The 23,602-nt window shown below is 40.8% G+C and overlaps 1 protein-coding gene across 1 annotated transcript in view; it reads left to right on the top strand.

Annotated features, from left to right (window-relative positions):
- Positions 1-17,156, top strand: part of loxl4 (lysyl oxidase-like 4) — a 33,009-nt gene extending 15,853 nt beyond the window's left edge. Inside the window, exons 8-15 of the mRNA XM_089012357.1 lie at positions 4,989-5,143; positions 5,227-5,394; positions 5,618-5,780; positions 7,981-8,224; positions 10,874-10,989; positions 11,285-11,421; positions 14,860-14,971; positions 15,062-17,156. Of these exons, the coding sequence (XP_088868483.1) occupies positions 4,989-5,143; positions 5,227-5,394; positions 5,618-5,780; positions 7,981-8,224; positions 10,874-10,989; positions 11,285-11,421; positions 14,860-14,971; positions 15,062-15,132 (1,166 nt within the window). The 3' untranslated portion in view covers positions 15,133-17,156. The remainder of the gene's footprint in view (positions 1-4,988; positions 5,144-5,226; positions 5,395-5,617; positions 5,781-7,980; positions 8,225-10,873; positions 10,990-11,284; positions 11,422-14,859; positions 14,972-15,061) is intronic.
- The last annotated feature ends 6,446 nt before the right edge of the window (positions 17,157-23,602 follow it).

The raw sequence follows: 23,602 nt of genomic DNA, 5'->3' as shown, positions 1-23,602 counted from the left end.
TTTCCTAAAACACGATATCAGCTTACAGTTTTTTATTTGGTTTGAAGTCATATTTTTTTGACTTATTAAACCATGATTAACTACTAAACATCGTAGGAATGAAAACAAAACAGGACTTTAACTCACTCACTGCCATTCACAAATTGAAAATATGACTATCCCAAATTTGTTTTGTTTTTTCATGCTTGCATTACAAAGCACTGGCCACGGCCTCTGGCAATTATTTTTCATTGCCCTTTTTTCCATGTTAGTGCTTTGTTCCAGCTTCAGCTGTTGTTAAAGCTCTACTGTATATAAACCAATATGTACTGTATGTATTGCATTGTATTTGGGCAGCCACCCTCATTTCAAGCTCATATAACTCCAGACCCATAAAATTTAGGAATTAACTTATGACTTTCTGATGTAAGAAGACAGTTAAAGGTTTCTACCGCTGTATTGAATATGTATGTTGTCCTAAAACACAATATCCTGTAGGTTCTGGAATTCAAGTGACAATGACAAAAACCCTGGCACTGGAGTGCACCAATTTTTGCACATCTGGCAGTGAATGAGTTAAAGTAATGACATGGACTTTTTCGGTCTTCTTACTTCACATTCCTTCCTGTATCCATCTTTTTTTCTCTGAGAGGTTCCACAGTGTTCTACCTACTCAGCTGTGTGGCCACCCGAAATCCCTCAAGCCAGGGTGTGCTCTCCCCTCATGCCGATAAAGGCGACAGGCAGCATGAACGTTTGCTGATGTGGCTTAAACATGGCGCATGACTTAAGTCCCCCGTTTACCTTTTTACTTCTGCCGGCAATGATGTCATCTTGAATACGTGCTTTCGTTTGGTACATTCATTCGCACACACTATCCCTCTCCCAGGCTTGAAGTGTTCTGTAGAACTTGATTCAGGTCGATGGCACTTCAAAGGATGCAGCACAGGTCCGTCCTCTATAATGTTCACGATATGACGTTTGGCTGTAAGCTGTAATTTCCCATGTGCCATGAAGGCCACATAACCATTGCTTAAACACGCCTAATTTAGACTCTTGACAGAGAACAAACTCCCACTATGTACAGAAAGCGTGATTTTCGGGGAAAGTTAAATAAAGACTTAATGAGTAGATGTTTAATTTCTGTGTGAAATAATACACAGTGGCGACTCTTGATGTCTGTGATGCACTACAATTTGGAATTTAATATACCTCTTCAGTACTCACATGTAGTTTCTGTGGTAAAATCGAGACATGATGATAACATCAGAAGTGGAAACGCCATGTTTAGATGACCTTCCTGGCAAATAAATCAATCAATAACCGGAAAACCACTTTTAAATTTTGACGAAAATACAAAATTACATCACATGAGTGATTATGTGAAGAGTTAAGTTCAGTGTTTTTCTTTTGTTTTTTTTTTTTCATATAAATCTTCAGGATGCTAAAAAGGATCCACGAAAAATACTGTGAACTCCAGTGTATTTATTTATTTTCTCTCTTTTTTTGTGTACCTGCACCATTTCCCCGCGAACTTTCACTCGAGTCTCACAACCACAAGACCCCCTGGGCTGACTTATTTATGATGAGCAAATGTGATAATGTGAAAAAGCATTTTTTTCCCGCTGAGCGCTTGATTGCTCGCAGATTGTAGCCTGTTCAGCATGTCTCATTCTGAAAATGTCTGTGTGTGTGGTATACACATGCACGCATACGCGCACGCATGTTCGCTGAAGGGTATAAAGTGTCGTATGGCTTCAAACTTTTAAATCATGTTTGGAATCCTGCTGGTGGCATGACATAATTCTGGCTTGTTTCATGGGCTCTATCCAGCCGCAGACAGCACAGATTACTACCCAACTAAGACAACCCTGGCTAAGAAAAACGGACTCGGACATGTTTCATGGAACAGTGGGGGAGGACAGCATATTAATTTCAGTGCCTGAAATGGAGTGTAATTTCAACGTGGGAAAGATTGGGGTTTTCCTTGAAAGCACAACCAACCATTTCTGCTTTCCGGTCAAGAATGAGGCCAAATTCACCAATTTCCAAACCTTCAAAACATCTTTCTAATGCAATAAAACAAACCTATGATTCCATTTGCCACTTCTTGCACTCACGTGGAGTTTGCATGTTCATTTAGTGCTCCCCTCCGAGAACTCTGGCTTCTTCCCACATCACAAACAAGAATCAATGTTGATTGGAGACTCCAAATTGTTGTTTATCTACATGTGCCCTGTGATTGAATGGGTCCAGGCAAGAGTGCAGTGCGCCTCTTGCTTAGTCAGCTCACTCCAGCTCAACCGCAACCCTGATGTGGAAAAGACATAACAAAGAGACATATGGATTGGATTGGATTGGATTAGCCTTTATTAGTCTCGCAGTGGATAAATTTCCATTTCACAGCAGCAAAGTAATGGAAGGAAGAGAAAAGGAAATGAAGATGTAGAAAAACAAAATACAGGAGCTGCTGGAAAGGCAGCCACTCTCGCGGCGCCATCTTGAGAAAGAGAAGAACAAAAAAACAAAAAAGCTAACAAAATAACAAAATAATATGACAACACGAAGACGCAGTTATTCAATCTTAAACCGTTTTGTTGTATGAAACAGTTCTAGATGAAAGAGTAAAGGATCAAAGCGTCCTTTTCACCAGTGGATTAGGGACGTCATGGTGTAATGTGCATGTCTGCTACAAGCTATATGTTGAAAGCAAACACGAACCTGTAGGATCCATTGATGAAAAAGATTGTCTCACATTTCCTGTCCCACGTAAATCTGCTTCAATTCCAAGCTGCGAAAGTTCCACACACGCAATGGCACTCTGCGCTGACGCTCCTTTCTTCTCATCGCGCGCTCCTCAAGCCATGCAACCATCCAGCCGCAGACTGTCCAACAGCACAGACCTTTCCGCTGAACGAAGCGGTGCTGTAAAAAATGCTGCCTATTACAGGCGCAAAAAAGCACAATAGCCCCAGAGCTGTCCAGCGATGATAGTCAAATGGCACCGACAGTCATCCCATTCAAAAACAGTGCTGGCATATTCGTGCTGCCGATGATGAATGTCGTGGCCAAAAACGCTGAAAAACAATCTGTATCCATTCCACACGCCGCACAACAACTGAAAGTGACAAAAGAAAACACATAAAAAAAGAAAAAAGCACGGCTCGTGAGAGCACTTGCTGACGGTTGCCTATTCAGGCGCCATCTTGGACTTCAACTATGCAGCTTGCCATAAATTAAACTGACACTGGATTTGATTTAGCACATTGAAAATTTCATTCAGTCATAAGAACAGGATTCAAATTGCTCTATTTTAATTGTAATCGAAAGTGTTAGTGTCATGGGCAACATTTCTGCAATGAGAGTTACTTTTTCATCTCATCTCTTTCATATTCTTCTTGTGGGTTTAATTTCAATTTCCAAGTTTCAGGAAACTCAGCACGTCATGAACTGTGAACAGAAAGTGGCACTTTTGAACCTATGCCAGCATGTTGGAGCAAAAATAGTGTCTGTGTGTGCTCACATTGTTTTTCAAAACAGCGTGCTTTCTGCAGTGATCGTCTTATTTTTGTGGAATTTCATTTTTCATCATGCTACGTTCGTCTCATATGTTCATTTTCTATCAAGCATGTCCTCACGAGGGTCATGGAGATTCTGGGAGAGAGGCGGGGTACTCGCTGGACTCACAGATCTACGCTGTAAACCCGAATGTGGAAATTTACATTTTGATCCAACTCACTTCCAAATTATAGAGCTAAATTACCAGAATAGGATATTTCTATTTCTCGACCAACAGTTTTATTTTATAGTATTTATTTAAGAATTTCCCTCTAGTGTGTGTTTGCACTGAGTTTTACTCCACACACGCGAGGGAGCAAAACACCATAAATGTTCAAACCAAGTCTGCTGCGACTCTTGTGAGAATTTATTTCAGGGATTTCACATATTTTCCAATAGAAGTTTTAAGTACAGCCTATGATTGCTCTGCTTTTCGTTTTTTAATTTGTTGTTTTTTGTTGTTGTTGTTTTTTTGTTTCATGTGGGCCCTTCCATACCCATGTCACGATGAATTTAGCTTGCAGGAGTCACAATTGCGATAGCACCGGAAGTCAGGCAGATATGTTTTTTTTTCAAGCCACATGTGTGACCAACATGGAAGCAAGGCTGCAATCTTAACGAGACAGAGCCAGCCAGGCTGCGTTCTCAGTCCCTGTCGGCTGCGACATTTTTTCATTTCCGACGTCTGTCTGGTTGTTTCTCTCTTTCCCTTGGTTTTTGTGTATATGCTGGCGCTTCCTAACACACCGGATTAGTTTCTAGTTTCTCAAGAAAGTCAAAGGCTTCACACACATTTGCCCTTGTTTAATGGACTCAGCATATGGTTTGTGGTTGTTTTGCCGAAAGCAACACAGAGTTGGTAATGAGGTGTGTCCGATCGGTGACGTAGATGCTGCACGTTCTCCTGCTTGCCTTACTTTAGGGAGATGAACCATTCATTGTTTCTGAAGTGAAAAAAGCGCGTCGAACGACAAAGAATAAAAATATGGCAGCTGATAAACGTTCAGGCTCCGCGTGACGCAAATTTAGGCGGACACTGGGTGGCCCTGAAGCAATGAATGTCACGTGAAATGTCAGCTAAGAATGCTTTGATTCATTTTCGTTTGACTATTTGTTTGCTCATTGCTGCCATTCAAGCAAGCTACTTTCATGGACCAAAAATGATAACCTGATAACGCGATAAGCTCTCCATTGTAGAAAGCGCTGCACCTGGAAGGGTGAAGCAATCATATTACCAGTATTGACCTGTTCCTTTGTCTTTTTTTCCCACTTCCTGAAGTGTAATCATTTGTGCTTAGACCATGGTGGAGGTTGTCCAATTCAGCTAATCAACTAACACCAAATTTTCCCCATGCTGTGTTAAGTCGCGCTATTTCAAATTTGAGAGTGATCATAAGGTTGTCAAACCCACACGAAGCAAACTGAAAAAAGACCATTTCTGACCTGTGCAGGTAATGGACCCATCCACATAAACAGTGTGCAGTGCACAGGGACGGAACGATCCATCCTCGACTGCTTCTTCCAGGAGGTTCAACCGTGGACGTTCAAACATAGCCAGGATGCATCAGTTCGCTGTAACGTTCCTAAAACTGGCACAGAGTACACGGTATGAACAATGGCCATAGTGTACACCGCAAGAACAAACATGCTTCAGAATTCAAAGGTGAATCATCGTAATCCCGTTTGCAGGTGCGTCTGGCTGGCGGCAGGGTGCCCTCGGAGGGTCGGGTGGAGGTGCTCATGGAGGTGGGCGGCCGGAAGCGTTGGGGTTCGGTCTGTAGCGAGAACTGGGGCATCAATGAAGCCATGGTGGTGTGCAGACAGCTGGGCCTGGGATTTGCTGCAAGTGCACATCAGGTATGTCCCCCACCACTGCCCCCCCCCTTAAATGATGTCAAACTTCACGACTTGGACGTGTCGTACAAGAAGCTCTGAATGAGCAGTTCTTTCTCCTTGATGAATGGTAGCCCTTAGGGATGATAATGAAATACAAATCAACAGCTGGAGGTCAATCTATAGTTCCAAGCTTTAATTCAGTCTGATGGACGATGAATAGCAAACTCTCCCTTGCCCCCAACAGGATACCTGGTACTGGTCCAGCGACCCAAATGCCGCCGAGCTGATCCTCAGCGGAACTCACTGCGTTGGCACTGAATTCTCCATTCAGCACTGTCGCCGTAACAACCACATGCACTGCCCACGAGGCGGCGGACCGAAGGCGGCTGGCGTCACCTGCTCAGAGAGTAAGACACACTTTTAGTTCTCTGTCTTTTGACCTAAAGTTTTGACTATAAATCGGATCACAGGTTGGCTCTGGCTGAGCAAATATAAATCTGTATCTCACTCTCTCTCGCTGTCTCAGGGGAAACGCTAAGATGGAACTGCATCCATTTAAGGACAATGGACGATGTCCATTTTTTTAGATGATTAAAAATGTATTTTTGCATAGAACATTTTCATGTGGAGTGATCGCATGACACATGAGGGAAGGAGCTATAAGGTGCAACTAAGCATTTATGATGTAATAGGCTTGACATGTTTCACAGAGTGATGAAAGGGACAACGTTAAAAAGCCAGTCAGGGGTAAGCAAGCTTTGACAACTTTCAATAGCAGCGATTGAATCCTGCAATCATACCACTAAATGTACTTATGGAGCACCACTTTATGCATTCTTGATCAGTATACGAGTGTAAATACAATTTAACCTCAGTCAGTGGGGCAGTGTGAGAAATGATCTCAAATGGAGTATATACACCTAAGGCTTGAAAAAATAAGCTTAATTTTCTACGATAAATAGAAATTTTTAACGATAAATAGAAATTACCAGGTATGTCCGGAGCTGTAGTCCACAAACAGGACTACAACTCTGCGTTCAATACCATCATCCCAGAACTCCTCATCCCCAAACTTCTCCAGCTTGGTGTGTCCCCCACGATCTGCCAGTGGACCCTCAGCTTCCTGACAGGACGGACACAACAGGTCAGACTGGGAAATATAGCATCCACAACACGAACCACGAGCACTGGAGCCCCGCAGCGATGCGTTCTCTCTCCATTGCTCTTCTCTCTCTACACAAACGACTGCACCTCAACGCACCCAGCTGTCAAATTCATAAAGTTCGCAGACGACACCACGGTCATCGGTCTCATCAAAGACGGCGACGAGTCTGCGTACCGACAACAAATGGAGCAGCTGGAGCTCTGGTGCAGCCGTCACAACCTGGAGCTGAACACGCTCAAGACAGTTGAGATGATCGTGGACTTCAGGAAACATCCATCACCACAGCTACCCCTCACACTATCCAACTGCCTTGTGTCAACCGTTGAGACCTTCAAGTTCCTGGGAATCACAGTCTCCCAGGACATCAAGTGGGAGGTCAACACCAACTCTATTCTGAAAAAGGCCCAACAGAGAATGTACTTCCTGAGGCTGCTAAAGAAGCATGGCCTGCCACAGGAGGTGCTGCAACATTTCTACACGGCTGTCATCGAATCCATCCTGTGTTCTTCCATCACCGTTTGGTTCGGGGCCGCCACAAAAATGGACAAAATCCGACTTCAACGGACGGTTAGGACGGCGGAAAAAATCATTGGCACCGCCCTACCCACTCTCGAGGACTTGCACACTGCAAGAATCCGAACAAGGGCGCGGAAAATCCTACTGCACCCTCCGCACCCTGCCCACCACCTTTTCCAGCTACTCCCCTCAGGCAGGCGCTACCGATCCATGCGCACCAAATCCAGCAGACATTTAAACAGCTTCTTCCCCCAAGCCATTAACTCTTTGAACTCTTCAACAGTAGCCAAAATGGAACTGTATAGTGCCACTTAGCAGTTTTTTTGACGACGATACTAGTGCAGCGTGTTCTACCGGAAACAAATTCCTTGTGTGTTCTACATACTTGGCAATAAAGATGATTCTGATTCTGATGATTAAAAAAAATTAAATGACATTTGAAAAAAAGCAACAACAAAAAAAACAATTAAAATAATTCCTAATAAAATTTAAATAACCCCAAAATACAGTTACGAACAACAGTACATACAAACATTTTTGCGGATATATCAAAAATTTTTCGGACACATGTAGTGTTCTCCAGCTGTACATGTACATACAGTACATATCTTTATAGAGCATATATCTGATTAAATGTTTATTCTTCAGTACAAACCAATACAGGTTACTTATACAAGCCTTAAATGTATACTTATATAAACTTTAAACATATTTATATAAGCCTTAAACATACATTCTATACAAAATATATAGCTGAAGCAACTCAGGAATCAAATCACCTTACGGATGACCGTTCGGAACGTATCTCGTTTGTAAGTTAGGGAGCGTCTGTGCAACCTGAACACTCCACATTACAGTGTAATGTTAAAATGAAAGACATCTTATTCTGACAATTCCAACTTCATCTCTTGGCTCTTCTGCTTCAGCGGCTCCTGACCTCGTTCTGGATTCCCAGCTGGTCCAAGAGACAGCCTACCTGGAAGACCGACCACTTCACCTGCTGAGCTGCGCCAACGAGGAGAACTGTCTATCCTCCTCCGCCGCCCGCATGAACTGGCCCTACGGCCACAGACGGCTGCTGCGCTTCTCTTCGCGCATCATGAACCTGGGACGCTCTGACTTCCGACCCAAGGCGACGAGGGAGAGCTGGACGTGGCACCAGTGTCACAGGTACCACATCCCACCAGCACAGGGTCATTCAAATGTGTTTGCAGAGATTTATTGCACTGAAACGAATGTTGGACTAAATGGGGGATGTTGTGGTTCACCATGTTGTCATACTTAGCGGGTCCTGGACGCAGTTGAATTGGAATTTTTGGGAAAACATGCTTAATGCCCTCTGTGTGGAGTCATTTGCTGTTCTATTTCATGTAATCACCAGCCGGAAAGAAAACAAGCAGATTATGACTAGAAATGGAATGGTAGCATACAAGACCATCAGTTGAACACAAGAAAGAGTCTTTGTCAGCTCATTTTAGCAGCTTTTGGTGGACGTCATTCCACTCGAGCAATCGGTTCCGTCAGATGACGTGTGCATCAAAAGGCCTGCCACGTTTGGTTTAAAAGAGGAGACAACAAAGTGACATTTATCAAACCAAAGCAAGAAGTAAAGTACTTTGTCAGGTTTATTCTTGCTTTTTTAAATAGTCCAAACATTTCTTTAAATTTGATGGTGAATGCATTTATAAATTAAATAGTCAAATTATCTTAAGAGTGCTGAATTTCAATCTTAACTCATTCACTGTCCACTCCAGTTCCAGGGTTTTTGTCATTGTCACTTGAATTCCAGGATCCACAGAATATTGAGTTTTAGGACTACATAAATATTAAATGCAGCATAGGAAACTTTAGGCTCTCTTCTTTTATCAGAAAAAAGAGCTAATCCTTAAATTATATAGGTGCGGAATTATATGAACTTGAAATGAGGGTGGCTGTTCAAAATGTACATTGTAATAAATACATATTGGTTTATATAGCGCTTCAACAACAGCTGAAGCTGGAACAGAGCACTCGCACAGAAAAAAGTAAATGCTGCCCCCTTGTGAAAAAGAAGTAACATTGCCAGAGGTCCTGCCCAGCCCTTTATCGGAACCCAGCATAGAAAAACAAAACCCAAACAAATTCGGGAATGGCGTTCGACGTCATATTTCCAATTCCCGAATCTATCTGTAAATCCAGCCACTTGACACACTGTCTTAGTTCATGGACCAGTAATCTGTGCACCGCTCTTTGAATAATCCCCGCCCCTACAAACAAACAAACAAACAAACAAACAAACAAACAAACAAACAAACAAACAAACAAACAAACAAACACACAAACACACAAACAAACAAAGAAACGAACAAACGAACAAATAAATGCATTGACAAATAAATACACGAACAATGAAACAAATTATAAAACAAAAAACAGATAAATAAATAAATAAATCAAAACAATGCTGTAAAAACAGTAATTAAAAATGGTGATAAGCATTCATATGGGAAACAGGGCTAAATGTGGCAAGAAATTGAATCGTAAAACACCCAAAGTCAATTTTTTTGCACTGGCAGCTGGTGGAATCCAAGCATATTTCTGCTCCGCTAGTGATTTAACTCTAAATGTGGAAAAATGCCCGACTATGACCTCTGACACAGAGAACAAAGAGTGGCTCTACCTACAACTCTATGCGCCCAATCGTGTTCACGCAGGTGTGAAGCCAACCATTTAGCAAAGTCACGAGGGGCTACAAAGGACGGCAAAGGGTGCCGCAGGTTGTTTCGACAAGATATTAGCACTACGGACACGTTGTTCAAAGACCTCCTTTCAGCAAGGGTGGATAAACAGGCTGTGCGACGCTAAAACAAGCTTCTGTAAGAGGTGTTCCGGTGACACCCCCACTCCTGTTCGCGCAGTGAGGTCATGAGGCTACGCGCCATAGGGGAGCAGTGTTCATTCACTGTCAAACGCTGCAAACAGAAATGCATGCTCAGGGGTATAAAATACTCTAAGTAGATTTTTCACCTGACTATTTTGAAATTTTGATTTGTAAACAGATACTTCCTACTTTTTTCCTTATTTTGCTTCAACTTAAGAGCATGATGTTTAAGAAAAAAAAAATATAGATTAACCCTTTGAGGGACAGTGGCCAATACAGTTCATCTCTTCCGATGTTATTAGGTTACAGGATGCATAAAAGGGTTAATTTAATTTTGGACTTTTTGACCTTGGTAGATGTTTGGAGTTGTTGGCAGGGAATTTGCTGAACAGAGCCTTGTAGTCTGGCCGACGGGCGAAACAAAAGACTTTTGTCAATCGACAGACCAGATGCTAAAAACAAGAGATGATTTCAAATGTTGAACCGGTGACGTAAAAGTTAACTTGTTGACAAAACAATTCAAACTGTAATGTATATCAAGGTGTTTTTGCGATCCAGTTCATAAATAAATCATTATTTTTAAACTTAGCTAACGGGGGGCCTGGTTCTCCGGTGGTTAGACCGTTGACCTCACAGTGGAGACGTCATAGGTTCAGGCCAACCTTAGTGGAGTTTGATGTTATCCCCGGACCTGCATGGGTTTTATCCGGGTACTCTGGGTTCCTGTCACATTCTAAGACTTTTGTGAGGTTAACGAATTTGAAAATGAATGAATGAATAAAGCTCATAACATTGCACTTTGTCTGGGCATGCTCACTCTGTTTGTGATATGGTATCTCCTCTCTCTCTCTCTCTCTCTCTCTCTCTCTCTCTCTCTCTCTCTCTCTCTCTCTCTCTCTCTCTCTCTCTCTCTCTCTCTCTCTCTCTCCCCCCCCCCCTGTCTTTCAATCTCATCTCAGGCATTACCACAGCATCGAGGTTTTCACACATTATGATCTGCTGACTCTCAACGGCACAAGGGTCGCAGAAGGACATAAGGCCAGTTTTTGTCTGGAGGACACGTTTTGCCCTGACGGTAATATTCACCAGCGTTCCCATGCTCGTAAAATCCTCACTTTTCCATTAGCGGCAGGAAATTAATAGCAATATTTTAGCTGAAGTGGAGTGACGTTTTACTCTGTGGTTAATATATTATATCGGCGCCGTGCTTGTTTGGTCACTCTCCATTTGCTTGTTATATCATGGATGAAATAGCTTGCGCGAAAAATTTGCATTCATAACAAAATGGTCTTTGCAAAATGGCAGGCGTTACGCTAACTTTGATGATGATAAAGGGAATTCCGTTTTTTTTTTCATTTTCTGTGATTTAGGTGTCCAAAAGCGCTTTTCTTGTTACAACCTGGGCGACCAGGGTATCTCTGTGGGCTGCTGGGATACCTACCGCCATGATATCGATTGTCAGTGGGTTGACGTAACAGACGTACGGCCTGGAGATTACATTTTTCAGGTCAGTCGTTCTATCATCTTCATATTTCTCCAACCCTGAACATTGTTAAAGGTTTGCATTTGATTTTAAAAAAGCAAGTTCAGCCCCTCGAAATTTCATACTTGGTTCGAGAAAACAAAGGAGTCCAAAATTCAGGATCACTGACAAGGTGAAAATCCTCCAAGCAAACATGGGACACAATGTTGGTGCTCACGGAAGCAGCGAAAACAACAACACTTACGTGCAAACTCTTGCTCTGGTACATTGCCAGAACATATCCACGCTACATGAACTTTTCACTGAAATGTTTTAAGCCTTTCTCATTTCTCAGAAACAATAATAGGTGTTTCTGATTTCCTGGCAGCACTAAAACAGTTTAAGAGCTCAGGAAGCTCACTGTTACCGAATAACTTCTGGCTGAGTCGTCACAGCTAAGCTAATGTCTTCTACTCTTTTCATTTTCATTTGTCTTCTTCTTTTGGCAGGCGAATAAAACTGATCTATTATAACTCAAAACCTGAGAAGCTGCAGTCACCTTTGTCCTCGAAAAGGTCAAATTGCATACCAAAATCCCCTTTCAGATTCTAAAGTGACATTTTATGCCCAATGCTTCTCACACTCTTGCGGCATTCTCTTGCTCGTTTGCTGGTTACATACTGTACGTCTATTTTGGTCGTGAACATCCCGACCTCCCAATCGAGCTCAACCATTCTCTCTCTCTCTGTCATTACTTGAGCCTCAGCCAGTCCATCAGGTCTGCGGTCACCAGAGTAAAACACATCAAGGACCGCAGCTCGTCATTATCCTCCATCTCACCCTCGCAGGCTTGGCTATCCCCTGCACATTTCGCACTAGCCGTCTGCGCCTCGTCAATGGCCTCACACGTGTGGGAAGTCTGGCCTGATAATTACTGATGCTTTTCCAAGTCGCTCACTCATTGTAATTACACCAGTCGCTTGGAGCAACATTTAGTTTCATTACGTTTCATTTTCACATTACACATGGTTTATGAGCGCTCGATGAATGTCTCTGGAGCACACCAGCTACAAATATATAGCGCTGTTTCGATATTAAAATAAGAAACGATTCCGTCCTGAGTAGGAGTCATGAAATGACTCAGCAAATTAGGCTGAATAACTGAAAGGGTCTCCATTTAACGTTGCTAAGTTGTCATTTCTGATTTTTGAGTCGGATTCAGCAATGACTCCCTCCGAGCCAACTTGTGCTAATGAAACGTTCCAATTAGCCAAGTTAACGATTACCTCACTCGTCGTGAGGCTCCCTCTGTGCCTCCCCTCCCATTAGACAAGGCTAATTTGCCACCATGGAATTCCTCCTGCCCTCACTTTTATAGCCACCTCCTAACCAAGTACCACACTCTTTTCTGTGAATCAAAACAACATCCATGCTAAAGCCTCTCACGCAAGCTAGCGACACTAATTTGCAAGGAAAATTAAGATGGAAGTTGTTGAGTAAGGAGCCCCAATTCAAACATTTCTCAGTGGCGCACTACACATGAAAACGGTGTCCAGTCTAGTCTTGAAATTACTTTTGGAGCTGTCTCTTTCTCAATATATTGCACTTATCTGTGACTCAGACACATTTGTGCTCCACACCAGAGGTCCTCAATGCCCGGGCCACGGACCGGGACCAGTCCGTGTGACATTTGGGACCGGGCCACACAGAAAGAATAAATAACTTTCATTTTATTTATTTTTGAATGTTAAATGGTTTATTTTGAAAATGTACCAAAATATTGGTTACATCCATCTACAGTATGCTCATTGTGACGCAGGCCAACGTACGCTTTTTGGTCATGTCGTCGCTTACCAATAAAATGAAATCTGGGAGCAAGCAAATGGAGTAAAAAAACAAACGGATAGTTTTTGGATACTTTTTTTTGGGAAGGGGAAAAGGCCCAACCAGAAGACAAAAGAGGACCCTATGACTTTTCAAAAAAAGAAGGCTACATTTAATTGACAGCATCCAGAGTTCCACTTCAAATACTGATTTATTTAAACGAGATTCCTATTTACTAAACCAACTTGGCATAATATGCGGTGATGGTGAATTGTATATTTCATGCACTTTGAAGGGACTTTAACATTAACATTAACAGGAAAATAATGAGGCCAGATCCGATGTTCCTGGTGCGATGATTACAACATCATATTAATATTTTTATATGTATCTGCCACACATGATAGGCCGGTCCTTGAAAATATTGTCTGACAATAAACTGGTCCATGTGACGAAAAAGTTTGGGGACCGCTGCTCTAGATCACCCAAAAACAAACCTGCACGGGACAGCAGAGGTTGATCTTGACTCACTATTTGCCATCATTCTTTTTTTTCAAGCATTGGATGTCTTACATCATGTTCCATCTTTATAGAAATCTCACAGTCTGAACAAAAATAGCAAAACACAGACCTGTTTGCAACGTTCCTACACTCAACTGTGGCACATTCCTGATTTACTGTTACTTTGCAAAACTAATTGCCCAGCCTGCACATGACAAGAATTTTGTAAGACCAAGTTACCCGCGAACATTTTGACAACCCTTTCAACTGTATGAGAAATATAACACCAAAATGAAATTCAATCCCGTTTTATGACACTGGCGGTGGCCTCGGTTTCTTTTTTTTTTTTGTAGTTTCCCGCCTTTCTGACTTTAACTGTGTGTAACCAGTGTTTAAAAAAGGTGGAGCATTTTTACAGAACGACCTTTATAGCATAGTGTTGGCTTTATAATTTAAGAGGAAGGTCAAAGAAACAGTTTAAAAATTTCAATATTTCGAACTGCCATCAAAATCAGGTTTTCATACAGCAAACATATCATTGCCATCAAAAATATGTTGGAATAATTTGTTCCGGAGAACATCCGTAAAACTTAATTTACTGTGCTGGCAACATTTTAAGTAAGTTAGTAATTGTAAGTACAAGTAAATTGTTCTTAAATAACCTTTAAAAAAACAATGTAAACATTTTCTTACCTAATATTACAAAGCGTCACACATCATTTTTTTTTCAAATCATGACAAATAGAAAGTACAAAAGTCAAGTGACAAATAGCAATTTTCCAGTAGATGTTTAGGCACAAAGTGGCAATGATTGACCAGGATATGTCTGTTTTGTTATCGTCATGAAAGGTGAATTAGTGTAGTAACGAAACTAACCAAATTCTACACACATACGGAGTAACAAAATTTATGTTGAAAAAATTATTTCATATGGTGTAAGGTATTTATATTGCACAACAAAATACTGCCTCAGCCAATGCACTTGCATGGCTTCATGGCAATTAGTTTCAGGTATCACAGCACAAAAAAACTGGAAAAAAGTAGTTGGACTGGTCACCGTCTTTTTTCACAATTGTACCATCAGTAACTTTCTAAATTTAAAATGTACATCATAAAAATAAGCAGTCTCCGATGATGATTATTGTGCTTGTCTAACAGGTGGAAGTCAACCCCTCCATGGACATGGCCGAGTCAGACTTCATGAACAACGTCATGCGCTGTCGTTGCAAATACGACGGCCAGAGAGCTTTTATGTACGGATGTCACGCAGGTAAGCACCAACATTTGTCCGCTAACACCCCTCCCTCTCTTCACGGCCACGCAGTCTTGCCACTTCTGATGGTCTTTTACTCCTTTCAAGGCGACGCTTACAGTGCAGAGATTGAAGACCTTTTCGAGCACCAGAGGCAAATCACCAACAACTTTGTGTAGAGACACAACATCCTTGTGGACACTGCTCACGGTGAGCTGAGGGTGATGCCGCCGAGGCCCCGAGGAAGCTGACAGCAGCAAAGAAAATGCAAAAAAATATTTGATCTGGCTTGACAGCAGATCAAACAACCCATCGATGAGACTCAAGTGAGACAGACCGACCACAAGAGCGCTTCATGCAGCTTTTTGGCTGTGCACAACTGTAGTTAGGTATGTTAATATCAATATATTGATTTTTTTTTTTTTTTTTAAGGTGAACTTTTGGACCATTTTGATTTTTCATACATATACACACAACATACTGTTGAATCGATCAACAAGAGAATGGCGGAGTGCTCGGGAAATCTGGTACCCAGTATAAGATGTATCATGAGAATATTGTTGTTACTGTTGAAAATCGATCTAGAAGTGTTTTAAAAACACTTCTTGGTTCAGTTATGGATATAAAAAGGTGCTTTGGAATTTTTTTATCAGTATATCAGACAATGTGGGACAGTTATCTTTATTTAAAAAATTTTAGAGAGTGAAATTACGTCAGTCCTTCTTTGGCTGTAACAATTATATTATTATTACATTTTTAGTCATAACTTTATGTAACAGAGCACTTTATCTTTTTTTTGCATCAGTATTCTTGTATTCGTCTTTTCAATCGGCGACCGATACCGACCAATCCAAAATATACATATACTGTATATGCTCTATTGTTTTTTTCTAAATACAGTGAATTCTAAAATTTGTGTTTTCGTATGCACATGTACTATTTATACTGATATTTAATTTATTCAGAGGGGTCACACAACACAATCAGCCAGTGGTTTGCTTGCTGGAATAAATAAAAAAAAGTCATTTCCATTTTTCCTTTCCATCATCCGAAGCTTGTGGGAAATGTATAAGATTCAAAGGAATGATTCGATTTTAAATGTGGTTATTAAAACGCTATATAGCTATGAAGGTCTTTTAATTATGTCTGTTTGGTTTAGTTTTAAGGTTAAGGTTACGACGATAGCGTGTGCTTTGATGCAGTGTGGAATGGCTGCCTATAGAATTATGGGGGGGGGGTGACATCATTTAAGAGGAAGAAAAAAAATGTTTTTTTTTTTTTTTTTTTAAAACCCGTAGCATTGTATCCATTTAATATTAATGAAGTCGTAATAAAAGAAACATACAATTTTGGCATTTTTTTAAGAAAAACATGATACATCTGTTAAAATAAAATGGCAACTACAATTCAATGACTTTACTCTCCTATAAAACTTGTTTCTCGGAATCATGGTCTAATTTTCAAGCTTGGCAGTCATTTAATCATTTGCTGATTTTACCTTTTTGAGTATGAAACGGAGAACTCTTTATCGGTAACATGCTAACATCCATTTTCAAAGAAATTATCAAAAAAATATTTAAAGAAAACAACATTTGTCAAACTGTTTATGAAAAAAATTATAAAAATGAGTTTAGGCTCATAGGACTCATCATTCCCTGACATTAGCGCTGTAAATTAGCCTTTCATTTTTGACCAATTCAGAGTCGACAACATTTTGCTAAACAGTAAAACAGGCAGGCTTGAAAAAGGACTGTTTGCTCTTGATTTGTGCCTATGTACGATTGCTGTTTATCATCTGTTTTGTGTGTTATTTAAAATTATATGCGGTTCCGTTGATCATGGGTTTCAGTGCTCATTGTATGACTGTATGTAAAACCCTGCTGGTAGTGTAGCATGGCCAGCGAAGAGTGTGAGCCAAATGGTACTTCTTTAAAATCTCTCCCGTTGATAAAAAGCTGAGCTCTCGGGGAATTGGACCTCATTTAAAATGTCTCCGTGTACCACGTTTTGCTGTGATGCACCACACACACACCCACACATATACTGTACATACACACATACATACACACGTAAACGTATCAACCTTTTCATTGTATTTGTGCTTGGAAAGAACACAGGATGATGAGTGTGGATAAACACTGGCTGAGTCACTTCAAATAACCCATCCATCCATTCACCGTGACTGTGAATTAATAAAACTTCATTGTCATACATTAAGTTTCTGTCTGCTTCGTGTCTCCCCCTTATTGATTTCTGCCGAATGTTTGTTCATTCGAGAGGACTTGCTCGAGTCAGGATAAATCAATCATTTCTTGTCTTGCATTTGTGACCTATCAGTAATATTTATTTTTCTTTACTGTAATGAAAAATACCTTTTATTTTCCAACAACAAAGAGATTTTGAGCTCAATTGAAGTTTCTGATTAGACTGACTGGTGACCAGTTCAGGGAATAGTCCGAATCAACATTTTGTGGAATAAAGTTAGAGTATGTCATTTTACGAAAATAGTAATAATTTGACATGAAAACATTTTGAAGGAAAAAGTCCAAATGCAAGGCTCAAAATTACATTTTATGTATGTGAACATAACATACAGGTCCTCATGCCATTCCCCTCGGCACATTGAAACAATTAAACATTGAAACACAATTAAAGCCTCTTTCCAACAGCCTCCAAAATTAACCATTAGGACCTCCACACGAAAACAAATCAAGTTTTGAAAGCCGCTTGTGGGGAATGTGTTTGAAAACATCATTCCCCAGTAAAGATTGGATTGGATATGCCTTTATTATTATTATTATTATTATATGATGAATTATCTTAACTCATTCGCTGCCATTCCCAAATTTATTTGGGAATTGAAGTGTGACGTGGAGTATTAAAACCTGAATTTGTTCTGGTTTTTGTTTTTCTTGCTTGGGTGCCGCCGATAGAGCGCTGTCAGACCTGGCAATGTTTTCCCTTCCACGAGGGCAGCATTTGCCTTTGGTCCATGTTAGCGCTTTGTTACAGCTTCATCTGTTGTGAAAGTGTTATATAAATCAATATGTATGCATGTATGTTAGTTCATTGAAGTAGCAATGCCATTTTGAGAATGAAATAATAATGAGGGGAATTTAAAAAAAAAGGTTACAAATGTAATGATGACAAGTGCAGACGTGGAGAGATGCACTCCATTCGATTCTGGCTCTAGCCCGTACTCTTAATGAATGCGTGTGTTTTCATCGGGTACTCCTGTTTTTGTGGGTTTTTTTTTTGCTTATCACCACAAAAAAAATCGAGGCCAACAAATGTGGTGTTTTGGGCCCACAGCAAGATGACTGGAGTTGCAAGTGTGTAGCCAAAAAAGCCAAATCCTTTCAAGTTGTTCGCCTTCATCCTTTGCAAACAGCGCCTTCCCTTTCCCGTCCGAGACAAGCCGAAAACTTGCCCAACTATTTGAGTAACACAAACACACAGAGTGTCCTGGAAGTGATGCCCATACTGCAGCGTATCAAACCAGGTAGAAAGGTGCGCGTCTGGGAAGGAAATGTCATTGAATGTTTGACTTGCTGTCCGTTGACAAATCCGCCCAGAAATAAAACAGAGCGTCTGTGAAGTGGTCTCTCGTTGACGGGGATGAAACAGCTGTTTGGTAAACATGATGAAAGCGGAGCACCTGGGTCGCTACATTTGCACACCTTGGAACAAGCTAAACTTATCTCCAAAATGTCTGGAACATTGCAATAAAGTTGTGGACATACAAATGACTCACTTCCAGAGTTAAAAAAAAAAAAAAAAAAAAAACCAGTTTACCAAGGTACAATTTACTCTTTAGGACCAAATGCCCAAAAGTATTCACTGGTGACCAGGTGTACATACACCACCTGGCACAAAAAGTCAACTGTAGGAAATTGATGGACAGATGGATATTAACCATCGTAGCAGCATGTTGGAATCGTGCTTTGTCAGTCTGCCCACTCATTTGAAAGGTCTTAGGTTTGATTATTTCACATTAAAAAGAAAAACATTCCAGAATAAAGTAAATAAATGCTTCAAAATTGTACATGGGATGTGAATGTGAGTGTGAATGGTTGTTGGTCTATGTGGCTTGCATTTCTGCCCTGTTTCTTTGCTAAAGAGAGCTGGAATTGACAAGCCCAATCGAAGACGGATGAAGTCAATAAAGCTCTCATTAACTGACCGTTTCTCAAAAAGGATAGTTTTTTTTTACCACTTTAAGTAGATAGGCTCATAAAACACCGACACTATACATCTAGCATGAACACAATCATGAATCCATTTCACGTCAGTGGAGGGAATCTACAAATACAAACCATCCTTGCATGGGGCGCGTCAAAGTAGAATTAGCTAGCATGTTAATATTACTTGCTGCATTGGGAGGCAAGCAAAACGTACTGTATCACCAGCTTGAATGTGAACGACGACTGACAACAGCACACCTGAAACATGATTAACAGGATTAAAACGCTCCGTTACTGAAAAGAAGCTAACAATGTTAAGATTCCACACGACGGCACCAAAGTAAGATTTGTATTGTGGAGCACATAACAGCAAATATCACATTTTCGGAAATAACCGAATACTCCTAGAAAGCTAAGGTGAGCAGAAAAAGAAAAGTTGGTTGTCACTTTGTGGAGAAATGAAACTATACCAGTAGCATAAAAGTCAGCCATGGTGGAACATTTCACCGTTTTATATCACATTATTCATCTATTTTGAATTCATTGACGGCCACCCTAGCTGGAACCATAATCAAAACTCTGCCCACACTTCTCGCATTCCAATCAGGGTTTACTGATCCAAAACTGGACCGCTTGATGATATGTGACCCAAACATTGGAATAATGAGCAACCATCTCGCATGAACACAAAGCCTTTTGATCCCAGTTCCTGTCTACAACTACTGTTTTAATTCAGTAGACCCCCCCCTTGGTCAACCCCACCCAAACCTGCACTTTGGGGACTACAGTCCGCTCCACAATAACGGGACTGTGTGCTCGCTCTGAATGACAGACCTGTCCTTACGAGCTCCAAGAAACCTCCACCCTGTCATACAAATAACTGGGGGGCACAGCAAGTTTTTCGGAGGCAGTGTTCCATGCTTGGTACGCCACACAGGCATTTTTGCGTAGTGGTGTTGCAAGAGTGGAGGGGCAGGAGGGCGGGGGACAGAGTTGTGATTCGAGAGGGAAATTGCCGCCTTTGCTTGAAAGTCGTTGGGCAACGTCAGTCATTTCAAACACTCGCATTCACTTCAGTCCCGCTCAGGCTGAAGAAGCACTGATGGGAATGCATGGCGGTTCGCTTGTATTGCTTGTTTTCTATTTGCACGCTACGTGGGCCTGCTTCACGGATCAAAAGCCGTCCGTTTGAAGACAAATCAGGTTCAATACATTGCAACAGTAAATATGTAGTGACTAGCATATTTGCATAAAGCGCTTATCCTAAAAACCCGTTAGCAAGCACATTCTGTCTGCATGTCATGTCATGAATACACAGGGAGTGCGCAAACTATTGACTAAGGGACAATTAGAGCCAGTTGAAACAACCATTCTATTTATAAACAAATTCACAGTTTATTTGTAGCAAAACACAATGTGTATGATTATTTCTATATGTCATATTTTGAACAGTTCTGCTTTAAAACAGTGGATGGTAAAACGGTTGGTACTATTAAAGCTTTGAATGCTCAATTGAATGTGCTATAATAAGATCGACAGACCCGTCCTGTATTTAAATCTTGAGTCGTGGAGTGACCAGCATCAGTTGTCACACCAGTGTGCTTTTTGACCCAGACAAATGATAATGCAAAGTGGAAATGAGTTTTATAATCGGTGATATGGCATGACACCATCTTGTGACTTTAAAACTGTGAATAGATCATTTGTCATGACATGTTTTTAAATTGCAGTTTAAAACTGCTTACACTTTTGAAAACGACTGACTGTCACCTCTCAAAATTAGTCTGTGGAAAAATGTGCATGCTAAATTAATTCATAACATGACATACAATTGCCAAATGCACTGCAATTTAGCACATTTGGCAATTGCTTTCATGGTTACGCCCAGTTAGTAGATTAGCTGTAACATCTAGATGATAAGTGAATTTGTATTTATGCCCTTTGGACATACAATAAGTCCACCTCTATTAGAGTAAGGCAATTGTGGGTCCATATAGAAATGTGTGTGAGTGGAAGAGGGACATTTTAAATGGTTCCTGATAGGAAAAGGGGTCCTAATTCTTGCATTATAGGATGTGTGCATTGGTTTTCTCAAAGACAATATACCTTTGTCAGCTGCCCGTGGTACCAACTACGAACCCTGTCAACAAGGTTTGCGACAAACATCCTTGTGAGAGTGTCATACACACACGCCGCTCAGTCCCCGTACTGCACCCTGACAATTACTGCTATATATATACCAGGCCAAATAGGAGTCACGAACCGGCGTGATTACAGGGTGGAGCAGCAGCAAAGTGGTGGCGAAAGAGGGGACAAAAAAAGTGAGCGGAATGAAATGGAGTAGAGAAGAAGAATAATACGAAGGGATACACGATGACGATGACAAGAGGAAATGCGACAATTGTGCAGTCCATGATATGTTATAAATCGCAGTGTGATTTATTTGATCCCAAATAGTTTCTTTTGAGAAAAAGTTTTGAGCGGAATGATTTAATAAGAGGGCTCAGCGCATGCATGGGTGAATTTTTTTAGAACGTCCCCATGATAATGATGACCTGTCTGAATTTTCCCCCTATAAGAAATCAGACTGAAAAGTGACAAAAGATATAGGAGAGTTTGGTTGTGTTGCATTAAGATGTGCTGCTCTCTTCTGGAAAAGAGTAGAACTACTGGATAAATAGAATGTGGTTTCCCAGCATGTATGTGGATTAGCTCCGGGCAGAATTGGATGAAAATGATCAGGGGTTCCTTTCAAACTGATATGTTAGTCGCATTTGTTGCAATTAAATCAAGTTACTACGTGTATATAGGTTGTTTTACATTTGTTTCCTCTTTCACCTCAATCTTGGCACTTCTTTTGCTGCCTGTCCTCTATGAGTGTTCATCTCCCCAAGGAGAGACATCAGACTTGCATGGAAGGATTTATAACACAGGACGACATCACATCAGAATTCTCCCTTATGTGATGCATTGAGGTGCTGACTTTAATCGGCGCCAGAACTCAGTCTCCAGTGATGAGCCTGGTACTAAATTGATCTGTCACGGCACTGTGGGAAAAGTGGGAAGATCGTTCTGGATCTACCGGCCTCTCCTACCAAGGGGGGTATTAAAAAATCGCATAAAGCACTGTCTATTGTATGGGGGAAAAAATAGCACGCTCCACCTCACTCCAGCGACTCGCATAATTGGAAGCATCTTGGCAAAGAAGATAGCATATCAATGGTCTTGCACTCCAAGGACATACAGATAAGAAGAGGCTGCTTGGTTCAACATGGTCATGACAGGGTCACTCACTTTCTCTAACGACTAGTGACCACAAGCCTAATCAACACATGCCTCGAAGCGCGCTTTACTCGACACATGCCTCGGTGACTCGGCACATCACTAGTTCTTGTCGCCTTAAAAACAACTTACTATACATTAGTTTATTTTCAGGCTGAAAAGGCCTCATGGTAGTTCTTTTTGGTGAAAAATGCCTCACCATACAAGGTTTTTTTTTTTTTTTTTTTTTGGGGGCTCTAAAAACAGCTTACTATAGATCGTGGTTTTTCTTTTTTGGGCTATTAACGCCTTACTATACATGGTAGTTCTTTCGGCCTAAAAACGCCTTCCTATACATGGTCGTGTTTTTTGACGAAAAATGCCATGGTGGGTTTTTTTTTAATTGAAAATGCCATGGTCAGATTTTTCAGGCGATTTTTTCTTTACATGGTCATTTTTTTCACCTAAAAACGCCTTACGATACATGATTGTATTTTTCGGGCTTACTATACTGTACATGGTCGTTTTTTTTCCGGCTGAAAACGCCTTACTTTACAGGGTCATTTTTTTCGGGCTAGACATTCTATGTCTATCCACTTCACCCTATATGATGGGTTACAGATATTGACCAACATATTTATATGGGTTGCCTTATAATAACTCATCATGTTTGGTAGGGAGAGCCCTCCTTCACTTATCATCAATAGTCGAGTCTTGTATCTAATTCTAGGTCTCTTCCCCTTCCAAATAAATTGTGATATTACTTTGTCCTACTCTTGGAATATATCCTTGGGTATGTCTATTGCTAAAGTTTGAAATAGATAAAATAGTCTGGGCAACACGTTCATTTTGATTGCATCCACTCTTTTTAATATTCCAAGGAATGGAACCAGATTCCATCTGATCAAGTCCGCTTTAATTTGGGCAAGGAGAGGGTAGTAAAAACGTCGAACTATCATGGTAATTTTTTTCCAACGAAAAACGCTTTACTAAATATGGTCATTTTTTTCCGACTACAAACACGTTACTATACATGATCGTTTTATTCGGGTTAAAAATGCCTTACTAGACATGGTGATTTTTTTCGGGCTAAAAATACCTTACTATATGTGGTTGTTCTTTTCGGGCTAAAAACGCCTTACTATACATGGTCTTTTCTTCAGGTGAAAAAACGCTTTACTATACATGGCCATTTTTTCTTTCG

The sequence above is a fragment of the Hippocampus bargibanti genome, linkage group LG13, assembly GCF_051943395.1.
Source record: "Hippocampus bargibanti isolate YZ-2025 linkage group LG13, ASM5194339v1, whole genome shotgun sequence".
Classification (NCBI taxonomy): Eukaryota; Metazoa; Chordata; class Actinopteri; order Syngnathiformes; family Syngnathidae; genus Hippocampus; species Hippocampus bargibanti.
This window is presented reverse-complemented; position numbering and strand designations above follow the sequence as displayed.